Source organism: Eschrichtius robustus, chromosome 12 (assembly GCF_028021215.1).
Source record: "Eschrichtius robustus isolate mEscRob2 chromosome 12, mEscRob2.pri, whole genome shotgun sequence".
In the NCBI taxonomy this organism is placed as follows: domain Eukaryota; kingdom Metazoa; phylum Chordata; class Mammalia; order Artiodactyla; family Eschrichtiidae; genus Eschrichtius; species Eschrichtius robustus.
In genome coordinates, this window is record NC_090835.1 from 37259431 (window position 1) to 37280028 (window position 20598).

At 41.1% G+C, this 20598-nt stretch overlaps 1 protein-coding gene across 4 annotated transcripts in view; it reads right to left on the reverse strand.

The window, feature by feature from the left end:
- The window catches only part of RAD54L2 (RAD54 like 2), an 86662-nt gene that overhangs the window by 22115 nt on the left and 43949 nt on the right, over window positions 1-20598 (reverse strand). For 3 of the 4 annotated variants that reach the window (XM_068558765.1, XM_068558762.1, XM_068558763.1), the window contains 3 exons: window positions 1972-2173; window positions 874-1013; window positions 287-403 (listed from right to left, as the gene is read on the reverse strand). In XM_068558765.1, coding sequence (XP_068414866.1) covers window positions 287-403; window positions 874-1013; window positions 1972-2173 — 459 coding nt within the window. The remainder of the gene's footprint in view (window positions 1-286; window positions 404-873; window positions 1014-1971; window positions 2174-20598) is intronic. The other variant, XM_068558764.1, reaches the window with a different exon arrangement.

Consider the following 20598-nt stretch of genomic DNA (forward strand, 5'->3'; position numbering starts at 1 on the left):
GCAGAGATAATTTACCGCTCGTTGTTAAAACAGGAGAGCATGGAAACAAAGTTAGAACTTGTTATCACTTGTAAAAATTTTTATCTCTATTATTTCTCTCTTTTAGCTTCACGTTAAGACAAGGGGAAAACTTATATTTACCAAGGAGACTCAGGGAAATTTGTCACAGTCAGACCCCAAACTGAATGAGGAAGGACTGAACAATTTTCTATTCAAAGGTACAGCCAATGTCTCAGGGCGAACATTGGGTCAGGAGGAAGGAGGGGCACCTCTGGCTCAATCTTACCATCTCGACTGCTTTTTTCATCCTCACTGCCACTGCTACTGTCCAAACAAATCACTTCCTGGGTCAAGACCCGAGGAGGCAGTTGGGGTCCATCGCTTGCTCTTAAGACAATTTCTTCTGGGGAAAAAAAGATGGAAGGGAATGTCAAAACCACATTTAGCTCAAACATATTTTCCAAAATGATTTGCCATCCTCCTCCTTTGTTGCTCTCTGGGGGACCATCCCCTGAGGAGACAAGTAGAGGGCATCTCAAAAACCCCAGTCTTCTTCCCTAATTCCCTATTCTCTACTGGCTCTTACTTCCTAGTATTCACCTGACCACTAGAAAATGTCCTAATCCCTTGGCATGTTAACATCCAAAGTTATGGATGAAAATCTAAATAAGATCAATTTAAGGAGGTACATTTTTATCCATCTTAACTTTTCAAATGAGATCCTCCTGATCGTGTGCTTCTAAGAAACTGAATGGATTGAAAGGATTCCTGAGAGGCCACCATCTTATTCCAGATCTGTCCTTGACCACAGTGTGCACTGAGGGTCTCTTCTGCCTGCAGCGCGGGGCCTTTCCTGCCACCTCCACTGCTTACCGGGAAGGAACTCCAGGGGAACGGTGGGAATGGGGGCTGCGTAATCCTTCCTCTGCTGCTCCAGGCGTTTCCTTCTTTCCAATTCTTCCTGTTGTGCTGCTTTGGTAACTGGCTCCAACTGATCCTCCCGGAGCAGCTTGCTAAACATTTAAATAAGAGAGAGCACTTGGGTTCACTTGAGATTTGGGCAATGTAATGTCAAGATAAAGAGGGAAACCGTCATTGCTGGGCTCAGAGAGCTGAGGTGGGAGAAGAAGCCATATCAGTCCCACTACACCCACGCAATGGGCAAGGCAAAAAAATAAATGGGACTTCAAGGTTCAGGTGGTTCTGGGCTAATATGTTTTTCATATTATTTAACTTCCTGACAGGTGCCCCTGCCGAATCATCTCTGCACATAACAGATCAAGAGTGAAATAGAGTAATATGTAATTCATAAAGCTGGAAAGCAGTATAAAAAACAGAGTTGTTATATGGGAAAGTAGGATTATGGATGATTCTACATCCTTATTTCCCAAACTTAGAGTAAATTTTCAAGTCATCATTATGTTTAGAAAAATATGAGGGTAGGAGGAAAAAAATATCATTTATCTCCTTTCAACAGCAAAATTGTCATTGGTGGAAGAAAGGACTATTGGGGATTTGGATAGTTAAGGAGGTTCACATCTGCTGATCTCTTAGCTCAAGGAAGAAGCCCTGCTTTGGACCAGACAGTCGTCTTCCAACTGATGTTGAGTTCTAAGAAAATAAGAACTCAACTTCTTTTATCTCCTCTTATTTTGAGACATAAGGAAAAAATAAAGGAAGAAACCAGAGTCCAACCAGAGCATGCTATGGCTGCTTCCCAGGGCCTCGAAAGAGTGGGACATTCCCCAGGGGTGCTCGAGTGCCATCCACTTCAGCCCTGTATCCTCTGACAGCCCAGACCCAGTGGTCCTGAGCTGCATCTTCACTATTAATTGGGGCACACAACTTATACTTTTCTCCTTGGGAAATCAGACTCTCCTGCTCAAACCAGTCCTTTTGTTACTGACAGCCTTCAAATGAAGGTAATACTTCTACTCCCTCTCTTCCCCTCTTACCAAGAGCATAGCTCACCGTATGTTTCTCCTCATGTGGGAGGGCTTCTGAGCTCTCTTCTTTTTGGGGTCCTCGGAGGCAAGGCTCTTGCCTTGGTGGCGCCTAAGCTGCTCTGAAGGCTCAGACTGAGATGAGGTAGTTGAAGTGCACCGCGGTGGCCGCTGCCCATCTTCCCCGAGCTGGGCACACTCAGTGCCACACATGTCTTCCAGGGATGGGTCTGAAGAGACAAAGGGAAAGAGGTGCCAGGGACCAACCTTTACTGGAGGAAGAGTGGGTTTTGATGCCAGACACACCAGGGTCCAAATCTCAACTCAGCAACTTATTAGCTGGTGATCTAATAAGGCAAGTTACATCTCTCCGAACCTCAATGGACTTATCTATAAAATGAGTATAGTAATGTCCACACTGCAGAGCTATTGTAGCTCTGGCTACAGGCCTGGCCCCCAGAGTAGGCTCACAACAAATGATAGCCATCACTCTTGATATAATTTAGCACTATGATCGGAGTGAGGAAGTGTCATGGTCTCAGACTACTCAGAAAGGGACAACTGAGTTCCCAATACAGCTCACACTCATTTGTATGACTCTAAGCAAGTCTCAACTGCCAACAGGGAGACCACTCCTCCCTTCAGTGTATTAAAGGGTTCATTCAATTTGCCAACCATTTAATGAGGGATTACAACATGGCAAGCACTGTCCTAGATGCTTCAAGGAATATTTCTAAATTCCTTCCCTTCAAGGAGTTTGTTTTCTAGACATAATAAGGCAAGGTGTGCTAAATACCAAAGGAGGGGCAGGGAAACTGACCTAAAGACCTTCAAAGTTTAAGGTACCATTTTTCAGCCAGAGGTAATTAGCTAAACCAAGAATAATTGTGTTAGGGTCACAGGAATATGAAAGGTACTATTTCATGGGATGATCACACAAGGAATTATATATGGGAGGTAAAATGTAAGTGAGAACTTAAAAGATGAACAGAATGTCTAATGGTATTATTGCCTTGGAGACAGGGGAAAAAGGGGAAGAAATTCCTGACAGAGGGAATGTCATTTGTGGTATCAACCACCAGTAAGAACTGGGGTCCATGTGCACATCCCTCTCCTCATTTGCTGAGCTGCATTCTGTTCGCTGGATGGGCAGGCTTTGACAATCACAAAGACCTGTCCCCAAGTCTGCCACAGCCTCCCAGATACAAGCACTACACAACCAAAAGGTCTTTCCCAAAGGTAAGAGGAATTCAAAATAAGAACAGAAATGCTGAAACTGAGGTGCTCTAGTCCATGCCACTTGGCTCTCAGGCAGGAAGGGCTCAGGAAGTTTTGTTTTTTGGTGGTATTATTTTTGTTCGTTATTTTGGATTTACCAGTTTTCCACTAATGTCTTTTTCTGTTATAGGATCCTATCTAGGATACCATATTGCATTTAGCTTTCATGTCTTTTTAGTCTTCCCTAAACTGCAGCAGTTTCTCAGCCTATTCTTGTCTTTCATGACATTGATTTTTTTTTTTTTTTTTTTTGTCCGTACCAAGGGACTTGTGCGATCTTAGTTCTCTGAGTTAGAACCCAGGCCCTGGCAGTGAGAGCGCCAAGTCCAAACCACTGTACCACCAGGGAACTCACAACCTTGATACTTTTTTGAAGAGTACTGGTCAGGTGTTTTATAGACTGTCCCCCAATTTGGGTTTGTCTGATGATTAGATTGGGGTTATGACTTTTAGGAAAGAATACCACAGAGGTGAAGTGCTCTTCTCATCACATCTTATCAGGGTACATGATATCAACATGACTTATTACTGGTGACATTAACCTTTAAGTGGTGTCTGCCAGATTTCTCCACTGTAAAATTACTATGTTTCCCTTTCCATATTTTATTCTTAAGAGGCCAATCACTAAGCCTGGCCCACATTCAGGGGGAAGAGAATTAAGCTCCATTTCCTGGAGGGAGGGGCATCAAAGAATTTCTGGACATATATTAAAACCACATACAAAAAAATGTTTGTGGGGGGTACTTTGAGGCTTTCAGAACACAAATATCCTTAAAAGTTTCATCCACTAATTTTAACATTCATCAGTGGATCTTACCTAGAGCAATTATTACTGTGGTGTTCTAATGGTGGTTTTCTATTTCCCTCTTTCCATCTACATTTATTATCTGGAATTTTTCTGTAAGGGAGATTTGTCCCTTCTCCCTCATTTATATATTCAACATTTAAAAAAACATGTCAGCATGGACTCAAGAAGAAACATGCAACCCTGTAGACTTTGGTAAAGGGAGGCCAGGGCTGCCACAGACCTCAATGAGTGAACCAGTAAGCTGATGTCCCCAAGCTGAAAAAAAGACTTACCATGGGTCATCATCCTATGCACTCAACCACCAAAAAATACCAAAGGGCCGTCTCACCAGTCAGTGGCTGAGTCAGAGAATCATGAGTGTCCCAGACATTCTGTTACTGCTCACCTTCCGTGGCTCGGTGTAGCCCCTCCTGGCCCTGTTACCATTCTGGGTTCCCTATGGTCTCTTTCATATTAATGCCAGATTCTAGAACAGCATGGAGTTGGAAACTAATGTTTCCCAAGAGATAACAGAGCATAGGGGTTCAGTATAGACACTGAAGCCAGACTGCTGGGGTGTGAACACCAACTCTACCCCTTATTATAACCTTTCTGTTCCTCAATTATAAAAAGGGAATAACAAGTGTAGTGTTATTCCTCAGCCTCAGAGGGTTGTGGTGATGATTATATGAGATAGCCTAGGTAAAGCGCTAAGACAATGCCCGGCACACAGTAAACATTGTATAAAACAGCTGCTGCTTTTACTATGACTACCACTATTCCAGGTACAAAGAATGGGTTTGGTTTCTTTTCTTCTTTCTTTCCTACAGTAACTCTACAAGGTGAGTTTTGCTCCCTTCATTCTAAATATGATAAACTGGGACTTCCCTGGTGGCTCAGTGGTTAAGAATCTGCCTGCCAATACAGGGGACATGGGTTCAAGCCCTGGTCCAGGAAGATCCCACATGCCGTGGAGCAACTAAGCCCATGCACCACAACTACTGAAGCCCGCGTGCCACAACTACTAAAGCCCGTGCGCCTAGAGGCCATGCTCCGCAACAAGAGAAGCCACCGCAATGAGAAGCCCACGCACCACAACGAAGAGTAGCCCCGCTCGTCGCAACTAGAGAAAGCCTGTGCGCACCAACGAAGACCCAAAGCAGCCAAAAATAAATAAATAAATTTTAAAAATAAATAAATATGATAAACTGAAGCCCTAAAAAGATAAAAAGACTTGCCTATGGGTATACAGGAAATAAGCAGGAAAACAGGAGCAGACAGTTATGAGAATAAGCTTTGTAGTCAGGCAATCCTGGTGTTGAATCCTGGCTTTGTCACTTATTAGCTCTATGTTCATGGGTTCAACTTCTCTGAGCCATAGTTCCCACATGTGTAAATGAGGATGTAAATAGCTCTCTCATGGAAAATATTATTCTTTAAACCCTGGTCTGCCAAACTCCATACTCCCACAACCACATTCAACAGTCTGGGAGTACACAAAGCTCTGGAGCTTGGTCAGCTGTGCCAGGTAGCAGTATTCATTTGTATGGAGAACTCAAACTTCAATTATATATCTTAATCAAAGATCAATAAGAAAGCAAAGGGAGAAGCAGAAATGACATATGAAAACAGCATTTGGTTGTTACAAAATGAGTGTTTCTTACACACACACACACACACACACACACACCCCTCCACATTCTAAACCTTTCCACTTGAGACTGCCGCAAACCAGACACTGTTCCCTCTCCCATCCCCTGCTTTTAGTTTAGCCTAACATACATTTGAGCATCTGCTATGTACCAGGCCCTGTGCCAAAGCACAATGGAATGGTCCACGTGGGGAAACATGTGTATACGTATACAGTGGAATGCCTAATAGCAATAACACTTGGGGAAAGGACACTTAATCTAGCCTTGCCTATCACTGGTTATGGGGGCGCTTCCTTGGGAAAGGTGAGACTTGGGTTTAATCTAACAGAATGGGTAGGCACCAGCTAGAAAAGGAAGGAAAAAAAGAACATTCTAGACAGATAGAGGAGCATAAGCAAAAGGAATAGAGACTCTAAACAAGGTGGAATGGTTAGGAAAGTACATGCAGTTCAATATTGGCTAAAATGAACTAAGCAAAATAGCAGCACAAGTGGCCTTCCAACCCAACAACCACTTCCCTGTCTCTTCCCAGGAGCCCCTTGTCCAAGGAATACTTAGGTACAGACCAGAGGTATAGACCAAGTTTCTTGGATGCTGGCACAGAAGTCAATCCCTGTCCCAGGGAGGACTAATTCCAAGGCCTTTTATTCCTAGCATTCTATATCCCATTGCCTGGTGTTTGGGTAGGGAGGGGAAGCTAATGTGGCCATTGTAAAAACTGTGGGTGGAGGGAGATGGTGGGTGTGGACCTGTGCGCATGCACGCACACACACTCACATGTGAATGCCCAGGTTGATTCACTCCCTTGAAGCAGCACTGGAAGCAACTTTCTTGACTCTTACACGGAGAGACCACTAAAGATTTCAGGTAGATAACCTTTGCTTTTTTTTTTTTAATTTATTTTTATTTTTTTATGGCTGTGTTGGGTCTTCATTTCTGTGCGAGGGCTCTCTCTAGTTGTGGCAAGCGGGGGCCACTCTTCATCGCGGTGCGCGGGCCTCTCACTATCGCGGCCTCTCTTGTTGCGGAGCACAGGCTCCAGACGCGCAGGCTCAGTAATTGCGGCTCACGGGCCCAGCTGCTCTGCGGCATGTGGGATCTTCCCAGACCAGGGCACGAACCCGTGTCCCCTGCATTGGCAGGCAGACTCCAAACCACTGCACCACCAGGGAAGCCCCATAACCTTTGCTTTTTGAACAGCAAACGGGAAATGGTCAAGGGAGGCACCAAAGAATGTTTACGACGGGACACTGCAATATCATTAACAGGAGCAAGAGGTTAAAACATCACAATCCCCTCTCCGTTACCACTAGGTCCACAGCAGGCATTTTATAAAAAGGCCTCCTAAAGACAGCAGAGTCCAGGGTGGTTAAGTGGCCTTGGCTCATGGACATGTTCCACCTGCTGAGGAGACAAGGTGCCATCGCTCCTGTGTCCAGTCAGACATGAGAACTAAAAGAGAAGCTCCAAAGTAGAACTGCAAGTCTGGCTAGTTGTCTTCCCAAATTCACTACCCTCCTTAAACAGTCCTCTCGCATTTCCATCTGAAGCCCTACAGGAGGAAAGCTCAGCAACTCTTGGTTTTCCTTAAAGACTATCATTCCTTCAGGCCTCCCACTCCTCCAAAGAGCTAATACTTCCATAGCACTGTCATATAGTACTATTGTCACCTTCCTCCTAACTCACAGCCCTGAATTCTTCCCTCCTAATTGGGAGCCATCAAATTTTTCCTCCCAAAGGAATAGATGGCTAGACAGCAGGCTCAGGGCTGTGTTGGCACACTTCAACTTGGTGTTTTGCTGGGTCCCTTGACCTGGTTAGATAATGACCTTTGATGCTCTCCTGGCCTTAAGGCCTTTTGTTTTGTTTCTATTTCACAAGCAAATTTATTGAGTAACCACTTGGAGGAACAGCTGGAGGCAAGGCTACAGAGTAGGCAGAACAGAGTCAGAGTATAGACGGCAGGCCTTGAATGTCGGTCCAAAGGGTTTGAACTTGATCTGTTGGGCAGTGGGAACTTGTTGCCAACTATTGTATTTATTTCTTCTGGTTTCTGCCTTGCAGAGTGGGCTGTTCCTGGGAGGAGGAAGAACAAAACCTGATAGTCTTTGAATGTCACAAATTCACTATCAGACATTCCAACTTGTGAGGCTTGGCTGTGAATTTCTGTCTGGCATGGGTTGAATGTAGCCAAGCACAGAAGTAATTTTTAAATGATCAAACAGTATATACAATTCTCATGCACACTGAGTTCAGACACAGGTTTCCCCTTTCCTTTATACACAGGATACAGGTCTAAATCAGCTCCTTACCACCTAGCATTCTTTGAATGAATCCTTAGCTTCTGTGTTCAACAACTACTATTTGCTTGTTAAAGGGGCTTTAGTTTACGGATGTGCTAATATTTAAAATTTGTTGTCATGTAAGTCAGTGTTTTACAAGTGTTTCATTACCGCTTCATAATGCTTATTGTGAAGTTTCTGGTTTCTACGTAACATTATAATGTACACCACATCTTAAACTATTCTTAATAATACAACTGTTATTTCCCTAAGTCAAAATTTTCAGTCAACTTTTCACTGTGCTCTTTTGTACCTTCTGAATATTGAACCATGTGAATTTACAACCTAATCGAAATAATTAATTTAACTTTCAAAAAATAGCCCACCCCAAAATTCTGGAGTATAATCCACCAAAAGTCACTGAGGAAAAAAGATTAAAGATTCAACAAGGAGGTAGAGACATGTGCTTTGACAAAGGAAAATTAGTGTCTGCATGCTTCAAAAGTCAGTGACTACTGCCACCCAAGTTCAGGATCATGGAATCAGACCTGGTGGTAGATACCTCTGAGCTTTCTCCCTCATGCAAGCCAGCTGTGAGCAGTGATCACCAGAGTTATATAAACACCTATGAACACTTACATAAGCTTCTCAGGAACAAGTTATGAACACCATCACAACAAATATGATAGGCAAATGAGTAGCTTTGAAAAAAAAATACCTACATTTCATTCATTAGGGTATAAGGTACAAACACTTCCAGGGCCCTTTCTCCAGCTATTCCATTTCTTCTTCCTCCTCAATCTCATCTGTATAAACAAAGATCAGTGGATTCCAAGTCTTACCATGTACCTCCTGACGTGATGTGGTAGAATATGTGCACCACAACCTATGATGTATGTGTGTCAAAACACTGAACCTGAATCTGAACACACCTTGATATCTCATTCCCAGTTTGCAAAAATACAGGGAACAAAGGACTATGTTAAACTTGATAAACAAAACCATAGGGATACAATCAGCAAAGTCTAGAAATGTGCGAAACTACAGAACAAGTGAATCCTTTTCTTCTATAAATAAGTTGCAAGGAAAAAAAGAAAACGAAAAAGAGGTAGGTTATATCTTAGCTGTACTTAAAAAGCTTAAATGTTAAAGAGATTTAAAAGACAAATCAACTAAATGTAGACCTAGTAGGGATTTTAATAAATTAACAGTAAAAATATTTTTTAAAGATAATCAGAGATTATCTGGATATTTTATGATATAAGGAATTATTGATTTTAAAAAATTAGGTATGATAAAGGTATGGTGTTTGTTTCATTTTGTTTGTGTGTTTGTTTTTTAGGGACTTTATATATTAGAGAACAGATTAAATACACTCTTAAGTTTTTATAGATAAAATCTTACAAGGAACTAGTACTTCCAAATAACCCAAGATTGTGGGGGAACAGATGAAACAAGACTAGCCCTGTATTTATAATGACTGAAAAGAGTACTGGGAACACAAGGTTCATTTTACATTTTTTAAAACTATGTCTCTATTTTTTTATTATGTTTGAGATTTTCCAGAATAAAAAATTTACAGTTTTTTTAACTTTAGAAGTTTCAATGGAAAATAAAATGTAACAGGCACTAACCTCTAAACTATTTAGGTCTCAACTTTTCCACATTTGTTAATATACATTTATTTTATACTGGTAATCAACGAATACACATCATTTTGTGTTCTACTTTTAGTCACTTGTTTTATATATAAATATTTCTTTGATATAGTCCACATGTCATTTTAATGGCAAGCTAACAGCATATCACAGAATATTTTGTCATTCCCCTGCAGCTGGGCATTTGGGCTGTTTTTTATTTTTCATTCACATCTATACTGGCATAAGCACCCTTGTACAAACTATTTTTCCTTTTGATTTACATATCTGTGGTATAATCCACTACAGCTGGGGAAATGAGCAAAGAGTATTAATGTTCAGGGATTGGCAAGCTTTTTCTATAAAGAGTCAGAGAGTAAATACTTTAGATTTTGTGGGCCATAAGGTCTCTGTTGCAACTACTCAACTTTGCTGTTGTAGCTCAAAAGCAACCATACATAAACAAATGAGTGAATGAGTACAGCTCTGTTCCAGTAAAACTTTATTTACAAAAACAGGCAGAAACAATCCTGAAAACGAACAAAGTTGGCGGACTCACAATTCCTGATTTCAAAACTTGCAACAAAGCTACAGTAATCAAAACAGTGTGATACTGGCATAAAATAGAGATATATAGACCAATGCAATCAAATAGAGCCCAGAAATAAACTCTCACATATATGGCCGAAATGATTTTCAACAAAACTGCCAATACCATTCAATAGGAAAAGGGCAGTTACTTTGCCAAATGGTACCAGGACGCTGGATATCCACATGCAGAAAAATGAAACTGGACCCTTACCTTATACAAAAATTAACTCAAAATGCATCAAAGACCTAACTGTAAAGCCTAAAACTATGAAACTCTTAGAAGAAAAACATAGGGGGAAAACTTCAGAACATTGGATTTGGCAATGATTTCTTAGATATGACACCAAAGGCACAGGCAATAAAAGAGAAACAAACAAACAAACAAACTGGACTTCATGAAAACTTTAAAATTTTGCGCATCAAAAGACACTATGAACAGGGCTTCTCTGGTGGCGCAGTAGTTAAGAATCCGCCTGCCAGGTTCGAGCCCTGGTCCGGAAAGATCCCACATGCCACGGAGCAATTAAGCCCATGTGCCACAACCACTGAGCCTTCACTCTAGAGCCTGCAAGCCACATCTACTGAAGCCCGTGCACCTAGAGCCCTTGCTCTGCAACAAGAGAAGCCACTGCAATGAGAAGCCCGCGCACCGCAACGAAGAGTAGCCCCCACTCGCCGCAACTAGAGAAAGCCTGCGCAGCATGAAGACCCAACGCAGCCAAAATTAAATAAATTAAAAAAAAAAAAAAGACACTATGAACAGAGTGAAAAGGCAACACATAGAATTTGCAAATCATATATTTATTAAGGGATTAACACCCAGAACATAAAGAGACCTCCAAAAACTCAATAATAAAAAAAAAAACTGATTAAAAAATGGGCAAAGGATATGAACAGTCATTTCCCCAAAGAAGATATACAAATGGCCAAAAAGCACATGACAAGATGTTCGACACCACTAATCATTAGTGAAATGTAAATCAAAACTACAATAACATACCATCTCACACCCATTAGGATAGCTACTATTAAAAAAACAAGTGTTAGCAAGGAGGCGGAGAAATTAGAACCCTTGTGCACTGTTGGTGGGAATGTAAAATGGTACAGCTGCTGTGGAAAACAGTATGGCAATTCCTCAAAAAATTAAACATAGAATTACCATATGATCTAGCCATTCCACTTCTATATATACACTCAAAAGAACTGAAAGCAGGGTCTCAAAGAAATATTTATACATTCACGTTCATAGCAGCCCAAGTATCCACGGACAGAGGAAAGGACAAGCAAAATGTGATATATACATACAATGGAATATTATTCAGCCTTACAAAAGGAAGGAAATTCTGACACATGCTACCACATGGATAAATCAGGACATTATGTTAAGTGAAATAAGCCAGTCACAAAAAGACAAATACTACATGACTCCACTTACATGAGGTACTTAACGGTAGTTAAAATCATAGAGACAGAATGTAGAATCGTGGTTCCCAAGGTTCCCAAGGGCTGGGGGAGAAGGGAATGGGGAGTAATTGTTTAATGGGTACAGAGTTTCAGAATGGGATGATGAAAACGTTTTGGTGATAGACAGTGGTGATGGTTGCAACAACAATGTGAATGTACTTAATGCCACAGTATTGTACACTTAAAAATAGCTACAATGCTAAATTTTATGTTACACATATTTTACCACACACGCAGAGTTGACTTAGTTATTATGCTAAGTTAAAGTTAGACAAAAAAGGCCGCATATTATATGATTCCATTTACAGAAATGCACAGAACAGGTACATCTATATAGACAGAAAGTAGGACAGTGGTTGCCAAGGACTGAGGGAGAGGATAACAGGAGTGTCTGCTTACACGTAACAGGGTTTCTTTTTGGGGTGGTGAGGATGTTCTGATATTAGAAAGTAGAGATGGTTGCACAACCTTGTGAATATACTAAAAACCACTGAATTGTACACTTTAAAGTGGTGAATTATATCTCAAAAAAACACACACACACTTTTTTTTTTTTTTTTAATGTTGGCTTGGTGCTTCTGCTTCCAGCTCAGACGGAATAGCTTGAGGCAAACCAAAGGAGGCACCCAGAACAGCTAGGAATATGTTAGCAAATTTAAACAAACAAACAACAATAACAACAAAACTCTTCTGAAGGCACTGAAGAGATGCTGAGACAACCAGGAGTTGAAGGGACAAGATTCCAGAGGGGGAGAATGGTGCGCAACCATACAAAAGAATGAAATCTTGCCATTTGTTGCAACATGGATCAACCTGGCGAGTATAAGTGAAATAAGTCAGAGAAAAACAAATACCATATTTCACTTGTATGTGGAATCTAAAAAACAAAACAAAGGAACAAACAAAATGAAACAGAAACAGACTCATAGATACAGAGAACAAACTGGTGGTTGTCAAGAGGGGGTATGCAGAGACAGAGGAAATAGGCGAAGGGGATTAAGAGGTACAAACTTCCAGCTATAAAATAAATAAGTCAGGGGGATGTAATGTACACACAGGGAATGTAGTCAATAATATTGTAACAATTTTATATGGTGATGGATGGTAGCTGGTCTCATTGTGGTGATTATTTCATAATGTATAAAAATATCAAATTGCTGGGGCTTCCCTGGTGGTGCAGTGGTTAAGAATCCGTCTGCCAATGCAGGGGACACAGGTTCAAGCCCTGGTCAGGGAAGATCTCACATGCCACGGAGCAACTAAGCCCGTGCGCGACAACTACTGAGCCTGTGCTCTAAAGCCCGCGAGCCACAACTACTGAGCCCACGTGTCACAACTACTGAAGCCCGCGTGCCTAGAGCCCGTGCTCCACCACAAGAGAAGCCATCGCAATGAGAAGCCTGCGCACCAAAACGAAGAGTAGCCCCCGCTTGTCACAACTAGAGAAAGCGCACGCACAGCAACGAAGACCCAACGCAGCCAAAAAAAAAAAAAAAAAAAAAAAAAAATCAAATCGCTGTTGTACACCTGAAAATAATATATTTTATGTCAATTATAACTAAATAAAAAGTCAAGTCACAGTCTTGTAGAAAACAGCAGAACATATATCTGATGAAAGACTTGTATCTAGAATATATTTTTCAAAACCACAATTCATTAAAAGGACAACAAGCAACCCAATAAAGAGCAAAAGGGGAGGAACAGATACCTCAGAAAAAGAGATATACAAATGGCCAATGAACACATGAAAAGGTGCTCAATATAATTAGGGAAATGCAAATTTAAACTATAATCAGATACCACTGGACACCCACTTAGAATGGCTAAAATTCCTAAGACTGGCCATATCAAGTGCTGGCAAGGATGTGGGGCACCTGGAACTCTCATGTACTACTGACAGGAGTGTGAAGAGGTACAGTCATGTTGGAAAACATTTTGGCAGTTTTTTATAAAGTTAAACATACACCTACCATATGACCCAGTAATTCACTTATAGATATTTTATCTAAAAGAAATGAAAACAGGGACTTCCCTGGTGGTCCAGCGGTAAAGAATCCACCTTCCAATGCAGGGGACGTGGGTTCGATCCCTGGTTGGGGAACTAAGATCCCACATGCCGCGAGGCAACTAAGCTCACATGCCACAACTACTGAGCTTGCGCGCCTCAACGAGAGAGCGCTCTGGACCCTGTGCACCACAACTACAGAGCTCACGTGCCCTGGAGCCCGCACACAACTAGAGAGAAGCCTGCATGTCACAACTAGAGAGAAGCCCGTGCACAGTGACGAAGACCTGATGCAGCCAAAAAAATTAAATAAATAAAAATAAAATAAATGAAAACATATCTCTAATTTTTTTAAAAAATCAACTTTACAGGAATGTTCAAAGCAGGTTCATTCATAAGATTAAATGTCCATCAACAGATGAATGTATAAACAAGGGGTAATATATTCATGCAATTGGAATACTACTCAGCAATAAAAAATAACAAACTATGATCATATGCAACAATACATATGAATCTCACAGACATTAGGCTGAGCAAGCGGCCAAAGACAAAAGAATATGTATTGTATAATTCCATTTATATAAAATTCTAGAACAGGCAAAGCTAACCTATAATGACAGAAATTAGTTCAGTGGTTGCCTGGAAAATTGACTACAAAGGGGCATGAGAGAACTTTCTGGGAAAATGGATATTTTCTATATCTTGATTAGGGTGATGATAACATGGGTACATACATTTGTCAACAATCATCGACCTGCACAGGTAAAAGATGTGAACTTTACTTTATGTAAATTATATAATAAAGTTGATTTTTTAAAATTGTGTGATATTGCTAAGTTATTCTTAAATAGAAATTCATAGCCTTAAATTAATGTCAAAAAGTAACAGAGAGTGGTCCAGAGATTAAGACTCTGCGCTCCCAGTACAGTGGGCACAGGTTTAATCCCTGTTCGGGGAACTAAGATCCCACATGTGGCAAAGGGCAGCAAAAAAAACAAAAACAAAAAAAACAGAGAGTGAAAATCAATGATGTAAATAAATTTTCTTTTCAAAAAATTAGAAAAAGAACAGGAAACCAAACCCAAAGAAAGTAGTAGGAAGAAAACAATAAAAAGCAGAGGAAAACATACTTGAAAGAGCAAAAGCAAAACCAAAAGTTGATTCTTTGAAGCATAAATGCTACATCCTCAGAGAGCCTTACCACCACTGCCACAACCAACACACTGGCTAAAACAGGCCCTTCCTCCCAACCCCTGGGGCTTATTCCCTTTCTTTATTATTTACAAGGTTCTTATCAAGATCTGAAGTTATTTTAGGAACTTGATCCAACACTTACCTGTCTCTCCTTTTAGACTATAGCTCCTTGAGGGCAGGGATTCTGTCCATCTCATCCCTCTTTGAGGGATACCTCAAGCCTAAAAAAATGCCAGCTGCCTAACAGATGCTCAATAAATATACGTTGAATTTTTCAAGATGAGCTTGTTTTTATTAAAAAAACTGTCACTAGAGAAAAACACATATGAATAAAAAATCCACTGAAGTATACCAGTTCCTATTCAGTATGTTTATGTTCAATATCTTCAATATGTCAGCATTTATGAGTGCATATTGATGTTCTCTGTGGACTGAGCTTTCCCTGACTCAATATATGTCATGACAAGCCAATATATTTGCCAATAAGCCTTAAAAAGTTAAAAACTCACCCAAACCAAAATGTGATTCACCTTCAAAATAGTCATAGAAGCCAGTTTGAGAGGGAAAAAAATTCTCATCATAGTTGCTCCTTGGGAAGAAATAACTCTTCACAGCATTAATGCTAAAAGGCACTACAGGATTCCAAATTAAACACATCTTTTAAAGTGAGATCTGAGAGCAAGGGGACCGATACCACTCTCACTAACTCATGAAACAACCTAAGACATGAAGAAAAGAAACGGCCAGGCTTTCCACTTAGCTCTCACAGGGCTGGGGAACAACTGCAAATCATCTGTAAAAGATACCAAGACTGCACAGGGGTTCTCAATCTTGGCACTGCGGACATTTGGGATTGGGTAATCCTTTGTTGTCGGAGGCTCTCCTGTACATAGTAGGGTGTTCAGCAGCATCCCACCCCCCACCCCCCCATCTACTAGATTCTAGTAGCATCTTCCCAGTTGTGACAACCAAAAATGTCTCTATACATTGCCAAAGGTCTCCTTGGGGGCAAAATCAATCCCTGTAGAGAACCACTGCTTATAGCACAATCAAGGCCAAAATACTAAAGAAACAGTCATTTGTAAACACAACTACACCTCTTTTCAGCCCATCTGAAATTCTAGCCCTCTGCTGCAGACAGATTTAATTTTGACTCTGCTCAGCATGATGATGAAGATTTTTGGCCATCTCTGCAACCACAGGCAAGAATTACCAAGTTCTCAGCAAATCAGCCACAAAGTAGGAACTTCTGAGCAAAGGAAAGAAGACAGACTAAGGCTGAAACGTTGAAGGATTCTAGTTTAATTTCGGAATAAGATATAAAGAAATGAGAGAAAATGTAAAGTGAATACTTGGCTTTACTAAAATCTTACAGACAAGGTAATGTCTAGAATAATTTCACAAAATCAAAATTTTTAAAAATCCAAATTAAACCCAAAGATGCTGATGAAAACCACATCCCAATCTTTAAAATATGCCTTTCCTATGTCCTCTCACTTTTTCACTCATGAAATAAGACTATCAAACAATATGAAAGATTGCTTAAACTGACTACAATGAAATTACAGATTTTTTTTTACAACAAAGAGCACTGTGAGCAACGTTAAGAAATAAGCTACAGACTAGATGCTATTAACAATATAAATAGTAAAGGATTAGTATATCCAGAATATGAACACTTACAAATATGAACACTTAAATATGAAAAACATCATCACCACAAATAGCCAAAACTGACATCATTACTTGAGAAATTTGAGCTGGTTCTTGAAGCGTTTCCCAGCTTTCTCTAATCACTCAACTTTATTATTCCATCAGTCATAAGAAAACATCCACTATCATCCTTAACATCCTATGGCTTTATACCAAACATGAATGCTCAATCACCTACTCAGCTTAATTTCCCCCATTCCTTCCATCCCCCAGAATTCCACAAGCAACCCCACACCTAGCCATCATCACACATTAAGGAAGAGAAACCTTACTGCTGCCCAAGGAACAGAAGGTGGAGAAAGAGCCAACTCCTATCTGGAAATGGCTGCAGTTCATTGAGAAACAACACACTACCCAAGGCACCTGGTGACTGTGGCATCTGGCAACCTGCAGCCAGCTTCCTGTGGGGGAGAGCCCTTCCTTCTACACTCTGCCAAGGGCCTCAAGAGACAACAGGCTGGTCACCGTTTCCTCAAGAGTTCTCCAAGGGTCTCTCAACTCCCTAGTAATGTGTTGGGTTTTTTTAAAGAAATGGGCCAGGGGACTTCCCTGGTGGCGCAGTGGTTAAGAATCTGCCTGCCAATGCAGGGGACAGAGGTTCGAGCCCTGGTCCGGGAAGATCCCACATGCCGTGGAGCAAATAAGCCCGTGTGCCACAACTACTAAGCCTGTGCTCTAGAGCCCGCGAACCACAACTACTAAAGCCTGCGCGCCTACAGCCCGTTCTCTGCAACAAGAGAAGCCACCGCAATGAGAAGCCGCGCACCGCAACGAAGAGTAGCCCTTGCTCGCTGCAACTAGAGAAAGCCTGCGCACAAGCAACAAAGACCCAACACAGCAAAAAATAAAAATAAATAAATAAAAATTTAAAAATAAATAAACAGATCTTTTAAAAAAACTGGGCTAGGCATAAAAAAGAATGAAATTTTGCCATTTGCAACAACATGGATGCACCTGGAGGGTATCATGCGTAGTGAAATAAGTCAGACAGAGAAAGACTAACACTGTATATTATCACTTATATGTGGAATCTAAAAAATAAAAGAAACTACTGAATATAACAAAAAAGAAACAAAAACAGATATAGAGAACTAACTAGTGGTTACTAGCAGGGAGAGACAAGAGGGGAGGGGCAAGATAGGGGTAGGGGATTAAGAGGTACAAGCCTCTTATATAAAATAAATAAGCTACAAGAATATATTGTACAGTACAGGAAATATAGCCAATATTTTATAATAACTATAAATGGAGTATAATCTATAAAATTTTTGAGTCACTGTGTTGTATACCTGAAACTAATATAATATTGCAAATCAACTACATCTCCATTAAAAAAAAGAAATAGGCTAGGGATATGAATGGGAAGACAGAAGCAATGAAATGTTTTTTGCTTGTTTCCCAAAGTATGAGTGATCCAAATATGGGAGAAATAAAAATAGATTAAAAACTCAAGCAAATTATTCCTGGAAACTTCAGAATCACTAAAGAGCTAGTGCTTTCACTACCTGCCATTCAGCACTACAGGGAGTAAAGTGGTACCGGATGCTGCAACTGATTGAGAGAGGTGTCGGGGCTGGAGCTGGTTCAAGGGCCCTGTCAATCCATGCTGGGCTTCCTGCTCTTCTTGAGGGCTCCAACTGGCAGCCTCTCTCAAGGAGGCTAGAATTAACAGGACCTCTGCACCCGCAAAGGGAAGATTTTAAGAGAGGAATGAAGAGAACAAGCCTGCTTGCAGCTTCGGGGGATTGTAGCCCTTCCCTCTGGAGCTCAGGCAAGTAAAGCCCCATACTCTCCCACCTGAAAATCCATTTTAAATGGTGATGGAAACACAGAATAACACACAAATCTTTGAAAAACATGCAAACTTCACTAGGGGCCCATGTAAGGGTGTCCACAACAAGCAAGAGGAAACTAGGAGGGCACAAGTGCTGTCCCTTTTAAGAGGGAATGGGCAAAGAGTAACACCAACAGCTCGAATTCTGCTGCTTTTATTTGAGAGAGGACTTGGGTACACACACTAAGGTGATAATCTTCCAAAATTTGTTACTGTTGTATCTGTTAACCTAAGAGAGTAGAAGACAGTAACACTGGTCCTATGAACAAACAAAAGCATGCTAGTAACCTGTATGGGGGGGAAAAAAAATCAACACAACTCAGTTTATTTTTTCATTCTACTGATGAATGCTTTGAAGCACTGAGGCTACGAGCACAAAACACACACATACATACACACACACACAATTCCCAGAATGATTCAGTAGTTGAGAAAGGGCTGTACACAAAGACTAGGGTTTCACAAGCAGAGCATCGGATATCATTCTGGGAAAGCACAGGAGGCAAGAGAGAAGAAAGATACCTCCAGCAAAAAATTTCCTCCACAAAATGCATTCACATATAACTGAAACAGTTAAATGATCCCTTCAGACTCTTACTGAGGATAAGAATTTCTGATTTGAGAGCAGAAAACAAGGTAGGTTGAGGAGCAGATGCTGTGGAGGGCAGGGCTCAATTATCAGTTCCCATACCCCAGAGAGCATCATTTAAAGTCATGCCTTGGCAAAATAATAAACGATTGCATGTCACTGACCTCCTGAATTTTCTCATTAATTGAAACCTTAAATGTTAACTCTATGAATGCAAAAGGCTGGAGAGTAAATTCTGGTCAGAGAAAGACAGGTAAAGCCCTTTCTGACTGACCACATTAGATATAAAACAAATCTTTTCCTTAGGGCCACAGAAAATGCAAAGAAAATATGCATCTATCTGAGAGCACGCTGCATCTCTGCTTCCGGATTAAAAGAGTGGCTGGAATGTAAGTACAACATTTCTAAGCTGGAAGAGCATTCAGCAGTGGCTCTCCCAGGACCTTACACTCCACAGGGAAACAACTCTATAGACCTCTACCATATATGATCACCATCAAGGAAAAAACCTCTCATCTCCTCATGCTCAATCACAAATTCTGTGCCTGAAGAAATTACCTAAATATCCCACTCTACTTCTCTCCATACCACTGTACTACCTGGTCTGGATTCTGGCACAAGCCTCCAAAGGGTCACCCTGCCGCCTTCTGATGACTCCCCCTCCAATCCACGCTGCTTGCTGCAGAAAGAGAGCTTTCTGAATCTGATCATGTCACAGTCTCCACCCACCCAGGATCTTCTAAAATACCTTAAAATGTCCCTTCTACCCTTAGGATAAAATCTAAAATTCTTAAGGCTTTTTCTGATTGCTAGTATCCAGCCTTCCTTCTGACCAGCAAGTACCTCCCTCCAACCACCTGCACCCACACACCCTCCACTCCCTGCTCTCTAGCCTCAAAAGCACTGTGCTCTCAAGGTCTCTAGGCCTTGGCTGAGGCTGTGTCTGTCTTTCCCCATTTCTTCATCTAACAGTTATGTTTTAGATTCTAATGACAATTCTAACCCATACTCTCTTTTGGGTCTCTGCTTAAAGGTTAGCCTCCAGAAAGCCCTCTCTAGGTTTCTTCCTTTTTATTTTAGGATGTGCCCAACTGCTAAGCTGTAGTGCCTGTCAATATAGCTGCAGAGAGAAAGTTAATAGCTGCTGCTGTCTCTCTTGGTATGCTGTTTAGGGAACTTCATTCAAACCTGGCACATTCTGCTTCTGTATTCTAAATTGGACCAAAGATTATTTGAAGACTTCAGAAGAAGATTTAAAAAATACTGAAAAACCTTCTCTTCAGGAGGGTTGCTGGGTAACTCCAAAATCAGGGCAGGCACAGCAACTGGGGAATAGCTGTAGTCCCAGCACAGGTCTGTGATGAGCCCTGCTAGATATGGACCCTACCCCATGCCCAGTCATGTCCAAGCCCATCCAAAACTGCTCTAGTCACTAGCTCTGCTCCCAAAAGCACTGGGGCCCAGCTCACCAGCAATGCTTGTTATCCTTCAGCTAGATTTATTCATGTTACAAATATTACCCATTCAGTCCCCGAAACAGCCCTATTAAGTAGATGATATTACAATATTCCCATTTTACAGAGGAAAAAACTTGTTTCACAAAGCTATAAGTAGTAAAGACAGGAT